Source organism: Elephas maximus, chromosome 3 (assembly GCF_024166365.1).
Source record: "Elephas maximus indicus isolate mEleMax1 chromosome 3, mEleMax1 primary haplotype, whole genome shotgun sequence".
Taxonomy (NCBI): domain Eukaryota; kingdom Metazoa; phylum Chordata; class Mammalia; order Proboscidea; family Elephantidae; genus Elephas; species Elephas maximus.
In genome coordinates, this window is record NC_064821.1 from 107138 (window position 1) to 132411 (window position 25274).

At 56.4% G+C, this 25274-nt stretch overlaps 1 protein-coding gene across 5 annotated transcripts; it reads right to left on the reverse strand.

The window, feature by feature from the left end:
* Window positions 1–4545: 4545 nt before the first annotated feature.
* On the reverse strand, window positions 4546–25242 carry MIER2 (MIER family member 2). Of its 5 annotated transcripts, none has more exons than XM_049876047.1 (15): window positions 25206–25219; window positions 23442–23493; window positions 21536–21626; window positions 21044–21186; window positions 13489–13614; window positions 12875–12995; window positions 12147–12238; window positions 11519–11588; window positions 9207–9358; window positions 7947–8028; window positions 6997–7091; window positions 6774–6898; window positions 6276–6403; window positions 5755–6178; window positions 4546–5433 (listed from the first exon to the last, which is right to left on the reverse strand). In XM_049876047.1, exons 2-15 carry the CDS (start codon window positions 23490–23492, stop codon window positions 5412–5414), a joined length of 1722 nt encoding a protein of 573 aa, XP_049732004.1. In that variant the 5' UTR covers window position 23493; window positions 25206–25219; the 3' UTR covers window positions 4546–5411. The 5 variants fall into 5 exon arrangements, with proteins under 5 accessions (XP_049732004.1, XP_049732003.1, XP_049732005.1 ...); XM_049876046.1 differs by lacking the exon at window positions 23442–23493 and adding an exon at window positions 22871–22959 and having other exon boundaries at window positions 25206–25213; XM_049876048.1 differs by lacking the exon at window positions 23442–23493 and having other exon boundaries at window positions 25206–25242.
* Window positions 25243–25274: the final 32 nt, after the last annotated feature.

Consider the following 25274-nt stretch of genomic DNA (forward strand, 5'->3'; position numbering starts at 1 on the left):
TTACTCCATCCACATCATTAAGGTCAACTCCACTTTGAGGAGGCAACTCTTCCCCAGTTGTCTTTTGAGTGCCTTCCAATCTGGGGGGCTCATCTTCCAGCACTATATCAGGCAATGTTCCCCTGCTATTCGTAAGGTTTTCACTGGCTGATGCTTTTCAGAAGTGGACTGCTGGGTCCTTCTTCTAGTCTATCTTAGTCTGGAAACTCAGCTGAAACCTGTCCTCCATGGGTGACCCTGCTGGTATCTGAATACCGGTGACATAGCTTCCAGCAACACAGCAACATGCAAGCCCCCACAGTACAACAACTGACAGACGCGTGGAGGGGAGACCTAAATAGAAAATGTAAAATGATAAAAATCATTGAAGAAAAATCAGGGACAAGGCTAGCGGCCCTAACATGTGGCATAAATAGTATACAAACCATAATTAACAATTCACAAACACCAGAAGAGAAACTAGTAACTGGGAGCTCCTAAAGATCAAACACTTATGCTCGTCATTATGCTCACCAGAAAACTTCACCATAAGAGTAAAAAGACAACCTACAGACTGGGAAAAAATTTTTGGCCACAACATATCCGATATGGGTCTAATCTCTAAAATTTACAAAATACTGCAACACCTCAACAACAAAAAGTCAAACAATCCAATTAAAAAATGGGCAAAGGATTTGAACAGACACTTCGCCAAAGACATTCAGGTTGCTAACAGACGCGTGAGAAAATGTTCACAATCATTAGCCATTAGAGAAACGCAAACCAAAACTACAATGAGATCCCATCTCACCCCAATAATGTTGGCACTAACCCAAAAAACAAAATAACAAATGTTGGAGAGGTTGTGTGGAGATTGGAACACTTATGCACTGCTGGCAGGAATGTAAAACAGTACAGCTACCTTGGAAAACGATATGGCGCCTCCTTGAAAAGCTAGAAATAGAAATACCATTCGATCCAGCAATCCCAATCCTTGGAATATGCCCAAGTGAAATAAAAGCTATCACATGTTCACTGCACACCCACGTTCACTGCAGTACTCTTCATGACAGCAAAAAGATGGAGACAACCCAAGTGACCATCAACAGATGAACGGATAAACAGATTATGGTGCATACGCACAATGGGATACCACCCAACAAAAAAGAAAAGTGATGGATCCAAGAAACATCTCGCAGCATGGATGAATCTGGAGGGCATTATGCTGAGTGAAATAAGTCAGTCACAAAAGGACAGATATTTGAAACCACTATTATAACAACTCAAGAAAAGATTTAAACAGAAAAAAGCATTCTTTGATGGTTACAACAGCAGGGAGGGTGAGGAAGGAGAAATCACTAACTAGATATGTAGACAAGGGTCAACTTCAGCAAAGAGGAAGACAACACACAATACAGGGAAAGTCTGCACGACTGGAGCAAAGCAAAAGCACACCAGTTTCCTGTTGTTGTTAGGTTAGGTGCCGTCGAGTCAGTTCCGGCTCATAGCGACCCTATGTACGGCAGAACTAAACACTGCCCGGTCCTGCACCATCCTTGTGATCATTGTTATGCTTGAGCCCATTGTTGCAGCCACTGTGTCAACCCACCTCCTTGAGGGTCTTTGTCTTTTTCACTGACCCTCTACTTTATCAAGCATGATGTCCTTCCCCGGGGACTGATCCCTCCTAACAACATGTCCAAAGTACGTGAGACATAGTCTTGCCGTCATTGCTTCTAAGGAACATTCTGGTTGTACTTCTTCCAAAACTGATTTGTTCATTCTTTTGGCAGTCCATGGTATATTCAATATTCTTCGCCAACACAATTCAAAGGCATTAATTCTTCTTCAGTCTTCCTTATTCATTGTCCAGCTTTCATATGAAAAGGAGACGAGTGAAAACACTATGGCTCGGCACCTTAGTCTTCAAGGTGACATCTTTGCTTTTCAATGCTTTAAAGAGGTCTTTTCCAGCAGATTTGCCCAATGCAATGCATCTTTTGATTTCTTGACTGCTGCTTCCATGGGTGTTGATTATGGATCCAAGTAAAATGAAATCCTTGACAACTTCAATCTTTTCTTCATTTATCAAGATGCTGCTTATTGGTCCAGTTGTGAGGATTTTTGTTTTATGTTGAGGTGTAATCCATACTGAAGGCAGCTTCCTAGACACATCCAAACACATTAAGGAACAGAGTAGCTGGGGCTGGGGCCTGGAGACCACACTTTTGGGGGACATCTAGGTCAACTGGCATAACATAGTTTATAAAGAAAATGTTTTACTTTGGTTATCATCTGGGGTCTTAAAATCTTGGGAGTGGCCATCTAAGAGGTATCTGTTGGTCCCATCCCACTCAGATCAAAGGAGAATGAAGAAAACCAAAGACACAAGGAAAATTCTAACCTAAATGACTTAAGGACCAAATGAACCAGAGACTCTACCAGCCTGAGACCAGAAGGACTAAATGGTGCCTGGCTACCACCAATGACCACCTTGACAGAGAACATAGCAAAGAGTCCCAGACAGTGGGGACCATGGTTTCAGGGGACATCTAAGTCAATTGGCATAATAAAATCTGTTAAGAAAACATTCTGCATCCCACTTTGAAGAGTGGCATCTGGGGTCTTAAACACTAGCAAGTAGCCATCTAAGATGCATCAATTGGTCTCAACCCACCTGGATCAAAGGAGAACACCACCAAAGACAGAAGGTATTTATGAGCCCAAGAGACAGAAAGGGCCACATAAAGCAGAGATTACATTAGCCTGATACCAGAACTAGATGGTGCCCGGCTACAGCCGATGACTGCCCTGACAGGGAACACAACAGAGAACCCCTGAGGGAGCAGCAGTGGGATGCAAATCCGAGATTCTCATAAGACCAGACTTAACGGTGTGACTGAGACTAGAAGGACCCTGGTGGTCATGGCCCCCAGACCTTCTGTTGGCCCAGGATAGGAACCATTCCTGAAGCCAACTCTTCAGACATGGATTGGACTGGACAATGGGTTGGAGAGGGACGCTGGTGAGGAATGAGCTTCCTGGATCAGGTGGACACTTGAGGCTATGTTGGCATCTCCTGCCTGGAGGGGAGATGAGAGGGTGGAGGGGGTTAGAAGCTGGTGAAATGGACATGAAAAGAGAGAGTGGAGGGAGGGAGCAGGCTGTCTCATTAGCAGGAAAGTAATCGGGAGTGTGTAGCAAGGTGTTTATGGGTTTTTGTGTGAGAGACTGACTTGATTTGTAAACTTTCACTTAAAGCACAATGAAAACTATTTTTAAAAAAGTCCCAGACAGAACAAGAGAAAAATGGAGAACAAAATTCAATTTCATGTAAAATGACCTGACTTAATCCTCAGAGACTGGAGAAACCCTCGAAATTATAGCCCCTGGACACTCTGTTAATCCTGAGCTGAAACCATTCACAAAACCCACTCTTCAGACATAGACAGGCCTATAAAACAAAACACATAGTTCACTTGAGAAACACGTCCGAAAGCAGGATGAGAAGGCAGGAAGGGACCAGAACTGGCTGAACAGACACAGCGAACCCAGGATGGAAAGGGCAAGTGTGCTGTCACATTGTGGGGCCTGCAACCTGTCACAAAACAGTGTGTGTATAAATTTTTGACTAAGACAGCTTCCGTCCGGAGGCAGAGGATGACAGGAGCTGGCTGAACGAACATGGGAAATGCAGGGCGGAGAGGAGAGTGCTGTCACATTGTAGGGAGAGCAACTAGGGTCACATGGCAATATGTGTGTTGTTTTTGTAAGAAAAACTGAATTGTAAACTTTCACTTAAAGCACAATAAAGAAAAAATTTTTTGAATGAGAAATTGAGCTGTACACTTTCACCTAAAGCACGATCAACTAAAAAAAAGTCAAAGAAAAAACTAAGGCAAAGACGAATGACACACTTGTCAGGAGCAATGTAAGCTAGAGGACAGTGGGACATCTTTGATTCATGACAATAGAATGTAAACACAGTAAAGCACTTCAACTGAAGCACAGGAACGTTTTAAAGCCCCTTCACACTCCGCCCCCAAACACCCCGGCTCCCACCGTCAGGAACTCAGCACCACCAGGTCCCCAGGGACTAAATCCCTAAAGCTGGGAGATCCTTGACCCTACACACCTGGTACAGAGTCCCTGGTCCAGCTCCTCTCTCCCTGTCACTCCCTGTCCAGGCCACGACTACTTCCCACTGGGGCCTGCCCCAGGGCCCCCCCCATTACTGAGCTGTCCTGACCCACCCAGGTGCCTGCCTTCCTCCCTCCGTCTTCGGTCACTCCAGCAGCCTCTTCTGCCCATCTCCGGGGCTCTCTCCTCAGCCTCTGCATGAACCACTAAACTGCTGCCTGCACTCATGCCCCCGCTTTCCTCAAGCAGGCTTGGTCCCCTTCAGGTGTCTGCTTAGACACCAGCCATCTACCCAGAGGCGCCACTCCCTGCAACCCTAGGAGCACTGGGACCCTGTGAATGTTAGCCTGCAGTTCAGCACCGACCCCCTCCCGCCAGGCCCCACTTGCCCTGCCCCTTCCCGTCCACATGAGACACCACTGGGATTTGATTCAAGTTTAATAAATAAAACAGCGGGGGTTCAAGGCAGTTGTCATCACTTCACAGTGTGGTCCTTGGTGGGGGGGTCAAGTCTGACTCTGAGGAAGGGGCTCAAACAGAAACCCTTGATGACCCTGGAGGCTGGGCGCCCACCCCAGAACACCCCACTCCAACGTGTGAACAGAGACATAAATAAAACCAGGGGATGGGATGGTGAGGACAAAGACCTCAGCCATCACACTGGGGCGGGGGGGTCCAACAGAAAGGAGACACCAGGAGGGGAGTGGGTAGTGCCGGCCCCCCTGGTAGTGTCGGGGAGGGGCGAAGAAAAGGGCCTAAAGCCCCGGCTCCTCACACCCACACCAAGTTTGCTGAGGGCCCCTCCAGACTGAGGGGCGCTAGGGACTGAGAGGAGGCGGCAGTGGGAGTAAAGTGCGGCTTTTCCTGAAGTGGAGAGCAGGTGGGTATGGGGTGGGACAGCGAGGTATATGGCTCCATGCCCCACGGTTTGGCACTGAGTAGCAGCTGCCCACCCGGCCCCGCGGCGGTGTGGGAGACAGAGCCGGCCGCGGGTGCCCGCGGGGCTGCTGGTGGCGGCGGAGCAGTGGCTGTCTCCCGGGGCAGGACGGTCCCTCTGCTGGCGAAGGCCCCAGTGGAGTCTGAGGAGTGTACTGGCTGCAGGGGCACCACCAGGCAGCCGGGATCCAGGATACGCAGGCCACAGCCCTATCCCCTCGAGCCATCCCCAACACACCCTGAAGCAGAGCCTGCTGGAAGGGGTCGGGAAGACAGACGGGTGGGCCGGGGCGGCAGCCCCAGTCCAGGGAAGGTTCGTGGTGGCTGCAGGGCCGTGAGCCGCCAGGCGTCGGGAATCAACAGGTCATCACGTTACAACTGCAGAAAGGACACCAAAGGAGGTTGAGGGCGCTGCCCACCTGGAGACAACTGTTCGGGGAGCCGGGTGGCGGGAGCCTGGGGCCAGCCCTACTGATACCTTTCTGAGTTTTGAGCCAAGTGAGTGTATTAGCCAAAAAGTTAAACTAATTGAATTCAAACTAGAGCACGAATGCAGAGTCACAGCCCTGTCAGCCTGCTCAAAGAGTGGGCCACAGGCAAACCCTCTGTGCCTCTCCACGGCCCACCCTGGAAGCTGGGACACAGAGAAGGGGCATGGGGCACACCCACAGGGCATGGGCCACAGAGGGCAGCACTCACTGTGACAAGGGCTCCGCATGCAGCCCCGGTGCTGGGCGGGCGGCCAGGAAGGGGTTCACATCCCCGATGCCAATGAGTCCAAACTCCGCAACTGACAAGGCCACCTGAGCAGGGGCCACGGCCTCCGTGTGGTCCTTGTCCAGACCCACGTGGCTGGAGATGAGGGGCAGCTCCTCAGGAAGGGCCCCAGGCAGTGCCAAGTCCACTGCTAGTCGTGGGCGGACGCCGGGCTCCAGGACGGCCGAGGCTGGGGGGTAGAAGGCTGGGTCGGCCAGGGGCGGGGGCCGCTGGGGCAGGGGCCCAACCTGGGGCTTGTCCAGCAGCTGGAAGGCGCAGGGACCTGGCTCCGAGGTCAGGAGGCCACCCGCTCCGGGCTCTCCGAGGCTGCTGAGACCATGGGTGGTCCCGTCCGCACTCAGCGGTTCTGTGGGGGGAAAGACAGCTGAGAGCAAGGCCACAGGCCCAGGGCCATAGGCACAGCCAAGTCGGGGGGCACAGCCAGCCAGCAGACAAATCCTCACCTGTACACAGTCCCCCTAGGGCACTCTGCTCAGGGCCCAAGCCGTTGGCGGTGGAGGGAAGGGGTGGTGAGGGGCGGGGGCGGCTGGGGCCATCAGGGTCACTACCATCCAGATCCTGGTCTGTGTCCCTGTGAGGGGAGGACACCCTGAGAGGCAGTCATATAGGACCGCCCGTGATAGGGGTGGGCCGGGGCTGTGCAGGGACCATGTGGGGAGCTGTGCAGGGGCTGGGCGGAGAAGGGGCTGGGGAACGGCCATGCAGAAGTGTGCAGCACGGTGTCTGGGTGGGGAGGGGCAGGGGGTCAGGGCCAGGTGGGGAAGCGGGGGCAGGGGCAGGGCGGACGGGCAGGGGAGCAGAGGCAGGGCAGATGGGCGGGGGGACAGGGGTAGGGCAGCCGGGTGGGGAAGGGCGGGGGGGCAGGGGCAGGGCGGCCGAGTGGGGAGGTGGTGCAGGGCCTGGGCTGCCAGAGCGGGGGCCGGGGGTAGGGCAGCACACACGTGGTCCCAGAAGAGACGCATTTCCTCCGGCCCAGGCGCGTCTGCTGGGTGAAGTAGTCGAAGCGCTCCGACTTCTTCCACAGGTAGTAGTACTCCACGCACTCACCGACCGACCGCGTGCGCACCTGGCCATGCAAGCCCGTGGACGTCACCTGGGCCCAGCCCTCCGCCTGCAGCCCCTCCGCTGTCCTCGCTCCCTGCCCGGCGCCCCCACTGTCCCCACCTTGTTGGCCTGGATCAGGTGGAAGTTCTTCCCGTGCACACGGAAGCCGTGCTCGAAGTTCCGGCACTCCTCTTCGCTCCAGGCGCACAGCCCATCTGCAACGGGGCAGTCGAGGGACAGCGGAGGGCTGGTGTGGGGACAGTCAGAGCAGTGGACGGCAGGGCGCTGGTGTGGGGGCAGTCAGAGCGGGGGACGGCAGGGTGCTGGTGTGGGGGCAGTCGGAGCGGGGGACGGCAGGGTGCTGGTGTGGGGGCAGTTAGATGGGGAGAGGGGGGCTGGTGTTAGGGCAGTCAGAGCAGGGGACGGCAGGGTGCTGGTGTGGGGGCAGTGAGATGGGGACAGTGGGGGGCTGGTGTCAGGGCAGTCAGAGCAGGGGACGGCAGGGTGCTGGTGGGGCAATCAGAACAGGGGACGGCATGGGGGCTGGTATGGGGGCAGTGAGACGGGGATAGTGTGGGGGCTGGTGTGGGGGCAGTCAGAGTGGTGGATGGTGGGGGGGCTGGTGTGGGGGGCAGTCAGTGGGGGGAACTCGTGTAGGGGGCCAATGTGTGAAAAAGCCCAGAGAGGGAAGATGGTGTGGAGGGCTGGCACTGGTGGAGCCAGAATAGGGGGAGCTAGTAGGAAGGAACCAATGTGGGGGGGACAGTGTGGGGAAAGCTGGAGGGGGGGAACAACATGGGATGGCCAGTGTGTGGGGGTGGGCAGCCCAGTGTCAGGGGGAGCTGGGTGGGGGGCTGGAGTGGAGGAAGCCCGGTGGGGCCTGGTATGAAGGGAACTGACACGGGGTTGGGGGAGCAGGGGGGAACCATTGGGGGAGCCCGGCATAGAGAGACCTGGGTACAGGGGTTGGTATGGGGGTAACTGGCTTAAGGGGGCCTGCATGGGGACAGCCTGGTGGGGCCAATGTGGGGGCTCAGGGTTGGGGAGATGGGGTGAGGCGCCATGCCCACCTCGGATCACTTTCACGTTGAAGCGCAGTCTCCGCAGGGCCTCCTCCGCGTTGAAGCTGCACCGCACCAGCTCATACAGTGCCTGGGGGTCGGCAGGTGTCACCGCCCCGTGGCAGCAGTGACGCTCACCAGCCCCACCTTGGGAGGGCACTGGGGGCTCCTCACACGCCGTCCCGGGCAGTGACCGCGGGGGTGGGGACACTGGGGGCTCACACGCCGTCCCGGGCAGTGACCGCGGGGGTGGGGACACGGGGGGCTCACACGCCGTCCCGGGCAGTGACCGCGGGGGTGGGGACACTGGGGGCTCACACGCCGTCCCGGGCAGTGACCGCGGGGGTAGGGACACTGGGGGCTCACACGCCGTCCCGGGCAGTGACCGCGGGGGTGGGGACACTGGGCGCTCACACGCCGTCCCGGGCAGTGACCGCGGGGGTGGGGACACTGGGGGCTCACACACTGTCCTGGACAGTGACTGCGGGGGTGGGGACACTGGGGGCTCACACACTGTCCTGGACAGTGACTGCGGGGGTGGGGACACTGGGGGCTCACACACTGTCCTGGACAGTGACCGCGGGGGTGGGGACACTGGGGGCTCACACGCCATCCCGGACAGTGACTGCGGGGGTGGGGACACTGGGGGCTCACACGCCATCCCGGGCAGTGACCGCGGGGGTGGGGACACTGGGGGCTCACACTGTCCTGGACAGTGACTGTGGGGGTGGGGACACTGGGGGCTCACACACTGTCCTGGACAGTGACTGCGGGGGTGGGGACACTGGGGGCTCACACACTGTCCTGGACAGTGACCGCGGGGGTGGGGACACTGGGGGCTCACACGCCATCCCGGGCAGTGACCGAGGGGGTAGGGACACTGGGGTCTCACACACCGTCCTGGACAATCACCGTGCGGGTGGAGACATTGGGGGCTCACACACCGTCCTGGACAGTGACCGCGGGGGTGGAGACATTGGGGTCTCACACGCTGTCCTGGACAGTGACCACGCAGATGGGGACATTGGGGGCTCATACAGCCATCCTGGACAGTGACCACGTAGATGGGGACACTGGGGGCTCATACAGCCATCCTGGACGGTGACCATGGGGATGGGGACATGTGGGGCTCACACACTGTCCTGGGCAGTGACCATGGGGGTGGGGCCACAGGGGCCACGCCAGCTGGAGCTCAAAGCAGGTGCCCCATCAGGCCCTGTTGGCTATTCCAGTCCCCATGCCCATCTCTGCTGCCCAACCAGCCCCCACCTGCTCGCTGTCCTTCACTGCTTCCCCGTCCGGGAGCTGGGGCCCGGCTGCCTCGTCCCACCTCCGCTTCACGGCGCGGTACAGAAACTCCTCCACCTCCCTCTCAGGCAGGATGTGGGGATCCCAGAGCAGCTGGTCGTCATTCTCATAGACTGCAGGGGGCAGAGGGGCAGGGGAAGGTCACACCGTGAACTCACACCCAGTCCGGGCACACACTCCCTCCTGCTGACCCCAAATCCCCTGCCTGGGCAGACAGGGAAAGGTGCTACTTTACACACACACCCAGCACCGGTGCCTCTGGGCCCCCGCGCCACCCTCCTCCTGGGCTCAGCTCAGTGAGACGAGGGTGCCCAGGCTAGCCTGGCGCTGAGCCAACACAGCCAAAGACATCCAGCTCAGGTAGGGCTGCAGTGCAAGGGGCCCAGACGCTGGGCACGGTTGGTCCTGGAGTCCATGCGGCCCACTGTGGGGACCATAGGCAGACAGTTTGTGTCAGGGTGGCATGTCCATGACCAGCTGTTCTGATTTACGTGTCATAACAACCACAAATCTGTCACCTCAGGCTCAATGGGGACATTTGAGGCACTGAGGAAGCTGAGAAAAAGAGGTGGAGTTTGGATGCAGACGGTTATCTGGGCAGCTCGCCTCCCTGACTCTAGCTTCAGCCCGCTGAGCACCCCAGAAAGCCATCCGCCCACCCAGGGGTGAGCAGGGCAGGCCCCTGACCTGGGCTGGGCCCTGCAGAGTCCCCTAGACTTTGGGAACAGGGTCTAGCTGGATAGCCAGCAGATTCAATCTCAGCTGCCAGGGAAGGAAGCTTCTCCTTCTCCTCCCCACCCCTTACCCAAGACATGGCTGGCACTTGGCCCACATGGACAGGGCCACCCTCCCACCTCCATAGCCACTGCCAAGTCAGCCCAACCAGGTGCTCAGCCTCAAGAGAAGAGAAGCAACACCACTTGGGGCCTTGGTGTCCCAGAAACACACCCAGCACTCAGAGGCAGAAGATGGGAGAGACAGGGTGCCGGCAACAGAAGTAGACCCACCAACCTCCAGCTGGGGCCTTGGTGTCCTAGAAACACACCCAGCACTCAGAGGCAGAAGATGGGAGAGACAGGGTGCCGGCAACAGAAGTAGACCCACCAACCTCCAGCTGGGGCCTTGGTGTCCTAGAAACACACCCAGCACTCAGAGGCAGAAGATGGGAGAGACAGGGTGCCGGCAACAGAAGCAGACCCACCAACCTCCAGCTGGGGCCTTGGTGTCCTAGAAACACACCCAGCACTCAGAGGCAGAAGATGGGAGAGACAGGGTGCCGGCAATAGAAGCTGACCCACCAACCTCCAGCTGGGGCTTTGGTGTCCTAGAAACACACCCAGCGCTCAGAGGCAGGAAGATGGGAGCAACAGGGTGCCGGCAACAGAAGCAGACCCACCAACCTCCAGCTGTCAGTGTCAGCAGACAAGGACCTAAAGGTAACTGTGACTGAGCTGTTAACAAGCACAGAGAAGGATGGCCAAAACTGATGAAAAGCAGAATTTCGATGGAGAACTGGAATCTCTATAAAAAATCAAACAGATATTCTAGAGCTGGAAAATACAGCATCTGACTTTGTGATCCACTGCTTACGTTCCACAGCAGAACACATAAAACAAGATCAGTGAAACTGAAAAGGGTTCAGTAAAGAATCCAAACTGAGGTCTAAAGAAAAAAGAATGGAAAGAACGTAGTTTAGGAGACACATACAATGGTCAAACAACCCAGCATATGTATAGTCGAATCCGAGGGCAAGAGAAGGAAAGAGGCAGAAACAACACAGCGATGGCTGAGAAGTCTCCGTTAATTGACGAAGAACATTCACAGAGAACCAAGGAACCCAGGACAAGCACAAGAGAACCACACCCACGCACACCATAGCCAAACTGCTGAAGACTAAATGAAGAAAACCACCTCATGAGCACCTTTTTTCTGAGAAAAAGGCACACCTCCAAAGGCACAGCTGATTGGACACCTTACTTTTTTATACAAACAACAGAACCCAGGAACAATGGAATGAAACCATTAAAAGAAAAAAAACCTGCCAAACCAGTGAACATAATCTCCAAAAAATGAAAGTGAAATCAAGGCTTTTTCAGACAAAAAAAAAAAAACCAAAGAACTCATCACCAGCACACTGGCCCAAGAAAACACTGAAATGGTGGCTGTTTGGGTGGAATGAGGCTGGAACGGTAGCTGTCTGGGTAGAATGAGGCGAACACTGGAACAGTGGCTATCTGGGTGGAATGGGGCATCCCAGGCCCAGGCCCACTTACTCTTCTCGCTGGGTCTGCTCAAATGAAGGCTGCTGAGGTCAGCTTGGAACTGAGGCCCCACCATGATCTCCTGTGAAGGCAAAGGTGAGGGTCAGGAGAGGAGGCCAGGCTACCTTTGTGCCATGAAGCAGGTAATGACAAGCAGGGCAGAGCTGGCTGAGGACGCCTGGCCCAGAAGCAGCCAGGACAGCATCTCGGGTGTCCACAGGCCAAGGGGCAGGCCTTCCAAGTTCCGGTTTCCAGGGAGCAGACAGGTCAGCAATGGGGCTCAGGGTCCAGGTGGCTCCTGGCCCACCTCTCACGACCAGGCACAGCACCAGGGTGGTTACTGGTTGGGCAGCCCCCACCCATGGCCACGTGCCTTCTTACACCTGTTGACAGGAAGAGCCACCCACGGCCCCCCATCCTTGGTCAAGCACCCTCTTATATTTGTTGGCAGGAAGAGCTGCCCCCCACCTACGGCCCCTTGTCCATGGCCCTCTGTCCACGACCACGCACCTTCTTACATTTGTTGGCAGGAGGAACTGCCCCCTGCCCACCGCCCCCACCCACGGCCACACACCTTTTTATGTTTGTTGCCAGGGAGAGCTGTTCCCCTGCCCATGACCCCTTGCCCAAGACCACGCACCTTCTTACATTTGTTGGCAGGGAGAGGATCCTCCTCAGTGTCGGAGGAAGCGGGGGAGCTGGGCTCTTTGTCTCCGCTGGCCAGGAAGCGGGCTGTTGGGAAAGCGGAGATCAGGAAGGTATTGCCCCAGGCAAGCCAAACCCAGGCTCCCCTTCTTCCCCCAGAATTAACTGACCGTGTGCCCCCAGCTTTAGCAGACCGCACATGTGCTTCTACGTTCTTTCTCAGGGTAACAACCCCTCTGTACTGCTCTAGGGACTCACGTCCCAGCCCTACTCAACCCACCTGACCCCACACCACAGCCCCTTCCCTGACAACCAGCGCGGCCCAGGCCTGGCCCACCGACCACCTGGCCGACAGCTGTGTGTGCACCAGCACATAACCCCAGCCGGGCAGTGAGATGGGAGCTCCCGCGCAGCCCTCACAGCAGAGGAGCCTTCTCCCGCTGAGTGCTAAGCCACCGGCCCTGAGCGCCCCCCGCTGGGGCGCCTCCTGCTGCCAGGAAAAGCCTGCCAACTCGGGGTGGTACGGTGCAGGCAGGGCAGGGGAAGAGGGTGGGCTCTGGACACTCCCCGGACCCTCTGCAACCTCAGCTGTAGGAGCCAACCCATCCCCTCACCCGAGAGGCTCGGCTCACAGCCAGGATCAGGTGGGGAACACCACCTCCAGGATGCAACCCCTGCCCCTGCCAGCCTGGGGTCCCCCCACAAGGTGGAGGGGGCACCTACATCCGCTCTGGTTGGGGAACAGGGCTGAGGCTGCGTGTGAGGTCACGGATGGGGTGAGGTCGTCAGCAGACGACTGCGTCTCTTCCTCTTCTCCTGAAAGCAGATCCTTCGCTATTTGCTCCTTTTAACAACAAAAAGGTAAAGAATGTCTCTAGGGTCTAAGAACCTCAAGATAACACCAATAATAGTAATGACGATGTGCCAGCCACCACCTTGTCCTGAGATGTACACAGGGGCTGACAGGAGGGGCACGCAGTCCTCTGTGAACTCTCCCTCTCAGAGGCCGGAGGGAGCAGGCCGGGGACCAGGGTGGGGGACGGGGACCAGGGCAGGGGCCGGGGACCAGGGCGGGAGTCAGGGACCAGGGACCAGGGTGGGCGCCGGGCACCTGGATGAGGCCAGGGGCCAGGGTGGGCGCTGGGCACCAGGGTGGGGGGCGGGGACAAGGGCGGGGCCTGGGGACCAGGGTGGGGGCCAGGTAGGGACGGAGAGAGAGAGCAAGCGGCAACAAGACCTCGGGACTTGTGGACGCCACGTCAACTCGCAGGGTTGACCTTCCAGCGCAAAAGAATTTTCCAGCAGCCCACGCCCCAACTGGCTCTGCCCTTCCTCACCTTGTCCAAAGTCATGTCCAGGAGGGGGGGTGTGGCATCAGTGCCCTCACTCTCCTGCTCCGACACGGGGTCCGAGGCCTCATAGCCGTAGAGTGCCAGCAGCTCGTCGAGGGGCATGTCACTGCTCTGGGAGGGCAGGACTCCGTCAGGGGTTTCTCAGGCTCTCCGCCCAGGACCACATGACCATAATCCGTGGTGATCCCATGTGGCAGCCTCACTTCTAACCACCCCTGGCCCAATGACTCCGTTACAACCCCCAGGAGTGGTGCAGAGGGGACGCCTGACCGAGACCAGCTGTTTGTCCAGTCCCCAGCCACTGGCTGAGGAGACTGCACTGGCCTCCACCCACACTGCCCACCTCGAAATGCCAGCTCACTTGGGCCTAACACCAGGAATGCAAGGATGGCTAGGGACCCAGAACTCCACTATACAGCCCACCACATAGGATATCAGAGACAAAAAACATGAGATCATGTTGACATATGTGAAAGAGGCATCTGATAAAATCTAGCACCCACTCCTAGTTAGAAAGGAAAATGAAATGAAGAGACCGATGCTTCCTCAGCGTAACAGGCAAGCTGTCACACACAGACTGGTGGGTATCAAGACGCTGGAGCAGTCCCTGCTCCAACCGGCAACAAAATGAACCTCAACAACACCGTCGCTACCCAACACCATGTTGAAGCTTCAGCCAATGCAATGCAACAAGAAATAAAGTAAGAAATTTAATCACTGGAACGGAAGAAACAAGAACACCATTACCTTCCTCTCCAGTGCCACTTCTCCACCCGCGTGTAACCCTCCACCCGTGTGTAACCCTCCACCCGCGTGTAACCCTCCACTCCTCCACCCATGTGTAAACTTCCACCCACATATAACCCTCCCCGAGGCTAGAGCCCTCCAGCCATCCCAAGCCTGGGGCCACTGTTGGCCACTCCCCTGGACATGCCCTGCTATTCTCAGTGTGTCAGCGCTGTCTGCCCTCCCTCACCCTGGGGGTCAAGTCCACGGGGAAAACCACTCACCTGCTCCCAGTCTGTGCTCAGGGTGGCACCCCTTACCCCCAACTTAAATCAAGCTGCCCCTTTATTCTTTCACAGGCCTTAGAGAAGACATCCTGTACGCCTACCACAGCTCCTGACTCTGTACCTCTTTGAAGGAGCTGTCTAACACGATTCCCAAACTATGACCCAAGGACGCCTGGGTTCCCTGAGGCCTTTTCAGGGACCCCCAACAGAAAACCACGTTCCCAGTAACGCTCAGATGTTATACCACCCTGCACTGTGCTGACACAGCCCTGCCTGCAGCAGCGCCATGAGACGACAGCACACAGCACCAACTGGGGCAGGCACTGGACCACCTCCATTCAGTTAACAAACTCCAACATCACTTAAGAAAATCCTTGATAAAGTCACTAATTTCACAGAAACCTGTTTCATCTCCCGTGTGACGACGGGGAGGCATGTATAAAGCCTCTACCGCACACAAGCAGGGTGGTTACAGTGCAGACAGTTCACACGCTAGACCGCTACACCACCAGCTGGAGGTTTCACTCTGCAGCTACCTTTACAAAAACATCACCTGCCGAAATCCAATGCGCTGGTAGCAAAGTATCATAAGATTATGTGCAAAAACCTGGAGTTGGAAAAGCAAAAGGAAGAACGTGCTCAGCGTTTTTCAAGTTGAAAGAACTGGAAAAAAAAATTCAAGCCTCAAGTTGCAATATTGCAGGAGTCTGTGGGCAAAACACTGAATAACCTAGTATTAAAAGAAGATGGAAGGAACACACAGTCACCATACCAGTAAGAACTGGTCAACGTTCAACCACTTCGGGAGGGAGCATATGATCAAGAACCGACGGTACTGAAGGAAGAAGTCCAAGCTGCACTGAAGGCATTGGCAAAAAACAAGGCTCCAGGAATTGACAGAATACCAGTTGAGATGTTTCAACAAACAGATGCAGCGCTGTAGGTGCTCACTCGTCTACGTTCAGAAATTTGGCAGTCAATAGCGAAGCGGAGGAGGCAGCCAGTGTGCCCATCAACAGATTAATGGTTTATTCAAACAATGGAATACCACACATCGATAAAGAACAATGATGAATCCGTGAAACACTTCATAACATGGAGGAATCTGGAAGGCATCATGCTGAGTGAAATTAGTCAGCTGCAAAAGGACAAATACTGTATAAGACCATTATCATAAGACCTCAGGAAATAATTTAAACAGAGAATATTCTTTGGTAGTTACAAGAATGGGGAAGGAGAGAGAGGGGTTTGCACTAATTACATAGAAAATGACAACTATTTTAGATGAAGGGAAAGACAATACAAGAGAGGTCAGCACAACTGGGCTAAACCAAAAGCAAAGAAGTTTCCTGAATAAACTGAACACTTCGAAGGCCAGCGTAGCAGGGACGGGGATCTGGGGACCATGGTAGGGGACATCTAAGTGAACTGGCATAATAAAATCTATTAAGAAAACATTCTGCATCCCACTTTGGATAGCGGCGTCTGGGGTCTTCAACACTAGCAAGCAGCCATCTAAGATGCATCAATTGGTCTCAACCCACCTGGAGCAAAGGAGAATAAAGAACACCAAAGACACAAGGTAATTATGAGCCTAAAAATCAGAAAGGGCCACATAAACCAGAGACTACATCATCCTGAGACCAGAAGAACCAGATGGTGCCCAGCTACAACCGATGACTGCCCTGACAGGGAACACAACGGAGAACCCCTGAGGGAGCAGGAGAGCAGTGGGATGCAGGCCTCAAATTCTCACACAACAGAGAACCCCTGAGGGAGCAGGAGAGCAGTGGGATGCAGGCCTCAAATTCTCACACAACAGAGAACCCCTGAGGGAGCAGGAGAGCAGTGGGATGCAGGCCTCAAATTCTCGTAAAAAGACCAGAGTTAATGGTCTGACTGAGGCTAGAAGGACACCAGAGGTCATGGTCCTCAGACCTTCTGTTAGCCCAAGACAGGAGCAGTTCCCAAAGCGAACTCTTCAGACAGGGATTGGACTGGACTAGGAGATAGGAAATGATACTGGTAAAGAGTGAGCTTCTTGGATCAAGTAGACACATGAGACTATGTTGGCATCTCTTGTCTGGAGGAAAATGAGAGGGCAGAGGGTGTCAGAAGCTGGCCGAATGGACATGAAAAGAGAGAGCGGAGGGAAGGAGTGTGCTGTCTCATTAGGGGGTGAGCAACTAGGAGTATATAGCAAGGTGTATATAAATTTTATACGAGAGACTGAGGTGATTTGTAAACTTTCACTTAAAGCACAACAACAAAAAAAAGAAATTTGGCAGCTAGGCCAACTGACTGGAAGAGACCCATATTTGTGCCCATTCCAAAGAAAGGTGACCCAAAACAAAGCAGAAACTAACAGTATCATTAATATCACATCCAAGTAAAATTCTGCTGAAGATAATTCAGAAGCGACTGTAGCATTACACTGACAGGAATTCAAGTCGAATTCAAAAGAGGACGTCAAATGAGGGATATCACTGCAGATGTCCGATGGACCTTGGCTGAAAGGAGAAAATACCAGAAAGGTGTTCACCTGTATCTTACTGACCTCGCAAAGGCATTCCACTGTGTGGATCATAACAAGTTACCAGTAACAATGCAGAGAATGGGAATTCCAGAACACTTAATTGTGCTCATGAGGAACCTGTACTTAGACCAAGAAGCAGTTGTTTGAACAGAACAAGGGGATACCACATAGTTTAAAATCAGGAAAAGCGTGTGTTAGGGTTGTATCCTTTCAACATGCTTATTCCATCTGTATAATCTGAGAAGCTGGACTACATGAAGAAGACTGGGCATCAGGATTGGAGGAAGACTCATTAACAACCCGTGCTATGCAGATGACACAACCTTGCTTGCTGAAAGTGAAGAGAACTTGAAGCACTTACTGATGAAGATCAAAGACCACGGCCTTCAGTATGGATTACACCTCAACATAAAGAAAACAAAAATCCCCACAACTGGACCAACAAGCAACATCATGATAAACGGAGAAAAGATTGAAGTTGTCGAGGATTTCGTTTTATTTGGATCCATAATCAACGCCCCTGGAAGCAGCAGTCAAGAAATCACTGCACTGGGCAAATCTGCTGCAAAAGACCTCTTTAAAGTGTTAAAAAGCAAAGATGCCGCTTTGAAGACTAAGGTGAACCTGACCCAAGCCTGGTGTTTTCCATCACCTCATATGCAAAAGCTCGACAGTGAATAAAGAAGACTGAAGGAAAACTGATGCCTTTTAATTGTGCTGTTGGAAGACAATACTGAATATACCATGGACTGCCAAAAGAATGAACAAATCTGTCTTGGAAGAAGTACAACCACAGTGCTCCTTAGAAGCGAGGATGGCGAGACTGCGTCTTCCATGCTTTGGACATGTTGTCAGAACGGATCAGTCCCTGGAGAAGGACTTCATGCTTGGCAAAGTAGAGGGCCAGCGGGAAAGAGGAAGACCCTCAACGAGATGGATGGACGCACTGGCTGCAACAAGGGGCTCAAGCATAATGATGACTGTGAGGATGGCACAAGACGGGGCGGTGTTTTGCTGTGTTGTACACAGGGTCGCTGTAAGTCAGAACCAACTGGACGGCACCTAACAACAACATCAAGGAATATCCACGATTATCTGAGAAGGCTGCTAGATACGCCTTCCTCTTCCAGCGATTGATCTGTGTGAGGGTTATACTCCAACCAAAACGACAGACTGATTTCTGGCTTAATAAACAAGAGCACCTCCGTATCTGCTTCCGCCTTCAAAAACACCTCAGGCGTGTAACGGAATGCCACTCTTCTACCTGAACGTTTTATATTTTGTAAAGCACGCTTCATTTTTACAAAACTTATTTCTATTAACATGTGATGACATTACTAGAGTTATGTTTAAGTGAATTAGTAAATATGTATCTTTAAAATGTCTCTGACCTAATTTTTAAAATGGTAAACACCGATGGCTACGATCCACGGAAGCTACGTCTCTCCGAGACGCTCTATCATCTCTAAGAGCAGAGACAGGTTCTGAGACCAAAACATCTGACAGCAGCCAGTTGCTGCCTAGGCCCCCCAGTGTCAAGAGCCCCACGAAGGTGGGACAGACCAGGCCTGGCCTGTCCCCACCCATCCCTGCTTGAGTCCCGTCCGTCCCACTGTCATCCTCACTGAGTCCCGTCCGTCCCACCCTCGTCCTGGCTGAGTCCTGTCTGTCCCACCGTCGTCCTGGCTGAGTCCCGTCCGTCCCACTGCCGTCCCGGCTGAGTCCCGTCCGTCCCACTGCCATCCCGGCTGAGTCCCGTCCGTCCCACTGCCGTCCTGGCTGAGTCCCGTCCGTCCCACTCTCCTCCTGGCTGAGTCCCGTCCATCCCACTGCCGTCCCGGCTGAGTCCCGTCCGTCCCACTGCCGTCCCGGCTGAGTCCCGTCCGTCCCACTGCCGTCCCGGCTGAGTCCCGTCCGTCCCACTGCCGTCCCGGCTGAGTCCCGTCCGTCCCACTGCCGTCCTGGCTGAGTCCCGTCCATCCCACTCTCCTCCTGGCTGAGTCCCGTCCGTCCCACCCTCGTCCTGGCTGAGTCCCGTCCGCCCCACTGCCGTCCTGGCTGAGTCCCGTCCGTCCCACTCTCCTCCTGGCTGAGTCCCGTCCATCCCACTGCCGTCCTGGCTGAGTCCCGTCCGTCCCACTGCCGTCCCGGCTGAGTCCCGTCCGTCCCACTCTCCTCCTGGCTGAGTCCCGTCCGTCCCACTCTCCTCCTGGCTGAGTCCCGTCCATCCCACTGTCACCCTCACCAAGTCTCCTGTCCATCCCACTGTCATCCTCACTGAGTCCCGTCCGTCCCACCCTCGTCCCGGCTGAGTCCCGTCCGTCCCACTGCCGTCCCGGCTGAGTCCCGTCCGTCCCACTGCCGTCCCGGCTGAGTCCCGTCCGTCCCACTCTCCTCCTGGCTGAGTCCCGTCCGTCCCACTGCCGTCCCGGCTGAGTCCCGTCCGTCCCACTGCCGTCCCGGCTGAGTCCCGTCCGTCCCACTCTCCTCCTGGCTGAGTCCCGTCCGTCCCACTCTCCTCCTGGCTGAGTCCCGTCCGTCCCACTGCCGTCCCGGCTGAGTCCCGTCCGTCCCACTCTCCTCCTGGCTGAGTCCCGTCCGTCCCACTGCCGTCCTGGCTGAGTCCCGTCCGTCCCACTCTCCTCCTGGCTGAGTCCCGTCCGTCCCACTCTCCTCCTGGCTGAGTCCCGTCCGTCCCACTCTCCTCCTGGCTGAGTCCCGTCCGCCCCACTGCCGTCCTGGCTGAGTCCCGTCCGTCCCACTCTCCTCCTGGCTGAGTCCCGTCCGCCCCACTGCCGTCCTGGCTGAGTCCCGTCCGTCCCACTGCCGTCCTGGCTGAGTCCCGTCCATCCCACTGCCGTCCTGGCTGAGTCCCGTCCATCCCACTGCCGTCCCGGCTGAGTCCCGTCCGTCCCACTCTCCTCCTGGCTGAGTCCCGTCCATCCCACTGCCGTCCCGGGTGAGTCCCGTCCGTCCCACTCTCCTCCTGGCTGAGTCCCGTCCGTCCCACTGCCGTCCTGGCTGAGTCCCGTCCGTCCCACTCTCCTCCTGGCTGAGTCCCGTCCGTCCCACTCTCCTCCTGGCTGAGTCCCGTCCGTCCCACTCTCCTCCTGGCTGAGTCCCGTCCGCCCCACTGCCGTCCTGGCTGAGTCCCGTCCGTCCCACTCTCCTCCTGGCTGAGTCCCGTCCGCCCCACTGTCACCCTCACCAAGTCTCCCGTCCGTCCCACTGTCATCCTCACTGAGTCCCGTCCGTCCCACTCTCCTCCTGGCTGAGTCCCGTCCATCCCACTGTCACCCTCACCAAGTCTCCTGTCCATCCCACTGTCATCCTCACTGAGTCCCGTCCGTCCCACTCTCCTCCTGGCTGAGTCCCGTCCATCCCACTGTCACCCTCACCAAGTCTCCTGTCCATCCCACTGTCATCCTCACTGAGTCCCGTCCGTCCCACTCTCCTCCTGGCTGAGTCCCGTCCATCCCACTGTCACCCTCACCAAGTCTCCTGTCCATCCCACTGTCATCCTCACTGAGTCCCGTCCGTCCCACCCTCGTCCTGGCTGAGTCCTGTCTGTCCCACCGTCGTCCTGGCTGACTATTGTCCATCCCACTGTCGTCCCAGCTGAGTACTGTCCATCCCACTGTCGTCCCGGCTGAGTCCCGTCCGTCCCACTCTTGTCCTCACTGAGTCCCGTCCACCCCACTGTCGTCCTCACTGAGTCCTGTCCATCCCACTGTCGTCCCTGCTGAGTCCTGTCCCTCCTCCTGTCGTCCTGGCTGAGTCCTATCCATCCCACTGTCATCCTGGCTGAGTCCTGTCCATCCCCCTGTCGTCCTGGCTGAGTCCTGTCCATCCCAGTGTCCTCCTGGCTGAGTCCCAGCCCCACCAAGTTCCAGCTCCCAGACATGTGTGCTTGTTGGCACTGCAGAATCTGATCAGCTAGGGGACTTATCTTTAGGCCCCGCCCCTCACACATGGGGATCCACGTGAGTACCTGGGAGATGAAGTCCTTCTCCAGCTCCTCCTCAGGCTTCTGTGGGCCCCCAGCCACTGCCTCGCGCCCCTCCCGGACACCGTAGTTTTGCGACAGAATCTCCACGAGGCTGAAGTGGTGGTCGGCAGAACCCATGGACACGGCTGTGAAGGAACCTGCTATGAGCCCCTCACCTGCCTGTGCCTGCCAGTGAGCAAAGGGCTCAGAGAAGGTGCAAGGTACCCACCACCTCCTTCCCCTCCCCACAATTCTCCATCACCGAGCACCCCCCCCCCCCCGCATCCTGCTCGAGTGACTGGCCATGTGCTGAGTCAGCAGGATCCCCAGGACACAAGCACCCTGGTCCTCTGCTGGAGGTCTGGGGCTCCTAGGGAGGCAGACTTCACAGCTTGGGCCACACACACCCACACCGGGAGCCAGTCCAAGCTGGGAATCTATTTCAACAACTGAAAAAGGCCCAGGAGCGTGGGGGTGGGAGGCAGAGCAAGGTACCTGCTGCTGTCTGTAAGCCGGGCCCCACAGGGCACAGGCCGTGGGAAAGGCAGGTGGCCACACGAGGATCCTGCCTCCCCACCGAGGAGGCCTGTGGAGAGAGGGTGGCAATCAGGCACGCATTGGTCAACACCATTCCTAGGACCTCGGGGGAGACCCCAGCTGGACGGCGGGTAAGGGGAGCTGCTGAGGGCTGCAGAGGAGTACTGCCATGGGACAGGCATAAACACACTTGCAAGGATACAGGAGACGCCGTTACATGCTCCCTGGCTGCATGCGACCAGGAGCAGGTCCCCGATTCTGACCTCAGGGCCCCGTCTGCAGAGGAACAGCAAGGCCCCTTGATTCTTACTCTGGGACCCAGCCGCCATGCTGGCAGGAAGCCTAGGCCACATGGAGAGGCCACATGTAGGTGCCCCGGCTGTGGTTCCAGCCAAGTGCCAGAGTCAACAGCCAGCACATGGGAAACACGTGAGTGAAGAGTCTCAGCAACTTCCAGCCCAGCCACCAAGTGACGGCACTGTGTGAGGGGCCTTGAGTGAGAACCGCCTGGCTGAGCCCCGTCCACCCTCACAACCACAGAATAACAACAACTATGGGTGTTTAAGTGAGAACCGCCTGGCTGAGCCCCGTCCACCCTCACAACCACAGAAGAGAACACAATGACAGTGGGTGTTTAAATGGGAACCGTCTGGCTGAGCCCTGTCCACCTTCACAACCACAGAAGATAATAGTAACAACTGAGAGTGTTTTAAATGAGAACTGCCTGGCTAAGCCCTGTCCACCCTCCCAGGCACAGAAGAGAACACAATCACTGCAGGTGTTTAAGTGAGAACTGCCTGGCTAAGCCCTGTCCACCCTCCCAGGCACAGAAGAGAACACAATCACTGCGGGTGTTTAAGTGAGAACTGCCTGGCTAAGCCCTGTCCACCCTCCCAGGCACAGAAGAGAACACAATCACTGCGGGTGTTTAAGTGAGAACTGCCTGGCTAAGCCCTGTCCACCCTCCCAGGCACAGAAGAGAACACAATGACTGCGGGTGTTTAAGTGAGAACTGCCTGACTGAGCCCCATCCATCCTCCTAGCCACAGAAGAGAACACAATGACTGCGGGTGTTTAAGTGAGAACCACCTCGCTGAGCTCTGTTCACCCTCCCAACCACGGATAACACAATAACTGCGGGTGTTTTAAGTCACTTGAATCTTGAGGGGATTCATTACACACCAACAGATGTTTAACTGGACCACCCTCCTCCCAAGAGTCATCCTGACCATCCTACCACCCATGCCCAGCCAGGGTGCTCAGTGCCTCGCTGGGCGGCCCAACATTCCACACCTCATCAGTCAATGCAGCAGGTACTGGGCGCCCGGCCATCACCCCAACAAACAGGTCCTGCCTGTCTCCACCCATGTGGGGCCACCAGTCTATCCAAGGACACAGACAACAAACGAGTGTCCATGTACAGTGCAGAGGAAATGGGACAGAATCTACCCGATGTGGGGGTGGAGGGGAACGAAGGCCTCTGTGGATGTCTCCGGACAGGGCCTGTCCCCACCTCCCCCCCCGACCCCCAAAGGCCAAGAAAACAAAAAAAGCCCAGGCGAGACAAACCACAAAGCTGGAGGTCTTGGTGGGAAGTTGCATTTTAACTTCAGGACGATGAAAGGTTTTAAGCAGGAGGGAAAGATGATTTCTAAAAGATTAATCTGGTTTCCGTGAGAAGGAACAAAGCACTCTCGTGTTCTCCTGTGGCACTTAAACAGTAATTCTCCTGACAACAATCAGGCAGCCAACACAGACCTAGGCTTACCCTTAGGCTACAAAACGCCATTTTTATTGGTTAAAAACAGTTGAGTATCAGCAATTTCACAAGGTTTAACTGACACGCGCAAGCAAGCTACTGTACCCGGATCTCGCGAGACCTGGCAGCTCTGGAAGGTCGACCGTCAACGCCCATCCTTGAGGGGGGGAAATGGAGGCTCTGAGAGGTCGGTGACCTGCTCGAGGTCACACAGACCAAGAGGCTCCAGAGGTCCCTGGGAGAGGCTGGCTGTGGCTGATATGGCCCCAAGACTCAGCTGGCACCACACTCTGGCCCTGTTGGCCCCTTAACTGACCAGTGTCTCTGACCAGACAGATGCGCCCTCAGGACCACCCGTCTGCTCTGCCCACTGCAGCCCCTTGGAGCCTAGCCTCATCTCAGGACACCACCCAGCTCACTAACAGGACACCACCCCACTGTACGACAGGTGCGGGAGCACTGGCCCCTGGCTGCTGAGGGCAAATCTGACCCACCCCCCTTCCCCACCCACTTGCTGCCACTTCACTGCCCCCGGGGAGGCCACCTGCGCCCAGAGCCAGGCACGCACACAGACTCAGGGCCAGGAGACTTGACTTCTGCCTCTGGCCTGCAGGCCAGCCACCACCGCCTTGAGGCCTCAGTTTCCCTAAATTCCCCCTAATGAAGGAGAAGGAGTTCTCTAAGAACCCTCTGGGCCCAGCCACCCAACACAAGGCAGGAACCAGCTGGTGACGTCGCACAGAGATGCCTACACCCTCTCTGGTGGCAACACCAAGCAGAAGGTAACTGGTGGGAGAGAAGAGTCAGACCTACCCTCCGCACAGCCTAGCCTGTAGCAGATATCCAGTGCTGGGCCCCCTGCCCACTAGAGGAGGGCCGCTCTGTGGACTTGGTTGGTGTGAGTCTTAACTTCTGCCCCCCCAGGGCCCAGTGTGGGTTCCATTTTGCCAGAAGAGTTGCACTGATGGGCCCCTTAGGGCTGGCCCCTTACCTCCGTGACTTCATTTCACCCTTGCTGGGACCCTATAAGCTCAGAGCACTGTAGGTGCATGCCATCTTACAAACTGGAAAACCAAAACTTTCTCTTTCCTGGTTTGACCTGACCTAAAGCTATTAGTTGTCTTTCTTTATCCCAGACAGTCCTGCGTACTTTTCTTACCTTCATGAGAGTGATCAAGCATCAGACCCCAAAACCCTCACACCAAAGCCTCAACTCTGTAAAACTGTGACTCCCAACATACACGCTGGCCCGGGATCGGGGACAGGACCTGGGCCTGCTTCGAAGATGGGGGATCCGAGGCTGGAGAATTAACTTCCTGCCCTGGGGACTGCCTGTCTCACTCTGAAGCGAGACCCCGGCCCCGACGTCCCTGGCGCCCTAGGTCAGGGGTTCGAATCCCGCCTGGGGTCTGAGCGGGTGGGCGGCTCCGAGATGCCCCGAGAAGCCGCGGGGGTGCAAGGAGCTCCCATCAGCGCGACCACTGCACTCTGCAAAGTTTGCGAACGCCGCCGGGGCGGGGGCGGAGGACGGCGGGAGGCTGGCCCGGGAGCCGCCCGCCGCAGCGCCCCCCGCACCGGGACGCAGGGTCCGGGGGCGCCGCGACCCCCGCCCGCCCGGCCCGGCCCGCCCCTCCCGCCGCGGCGGCGCATGCGCAGCGCAGCCCGCGATGTGGCAGCGGGGGGGGCGGGCCGGGGGCGGCCGCCGACGGAGCCCTGCGCCCTCGGCCCCGAGCGGGCGCAGCGTCCCGGGCCCGGCCCCAGAGCCCCGGCGCGAGCGTCTTCGCGCCTGCGGCCCCGAAGGCGGACAAGCCCGGGCGCCGGGGCCGGGGGCGCGGGGCAGGGACCGGCTCCCCCGGCCCGCTCACTCACCTCCGCCATGGCCGTGTGTGCGCGGGAGGCGGTGGCCGCGCCGGGATCCCCGGATGCGGGGCCGCGCGC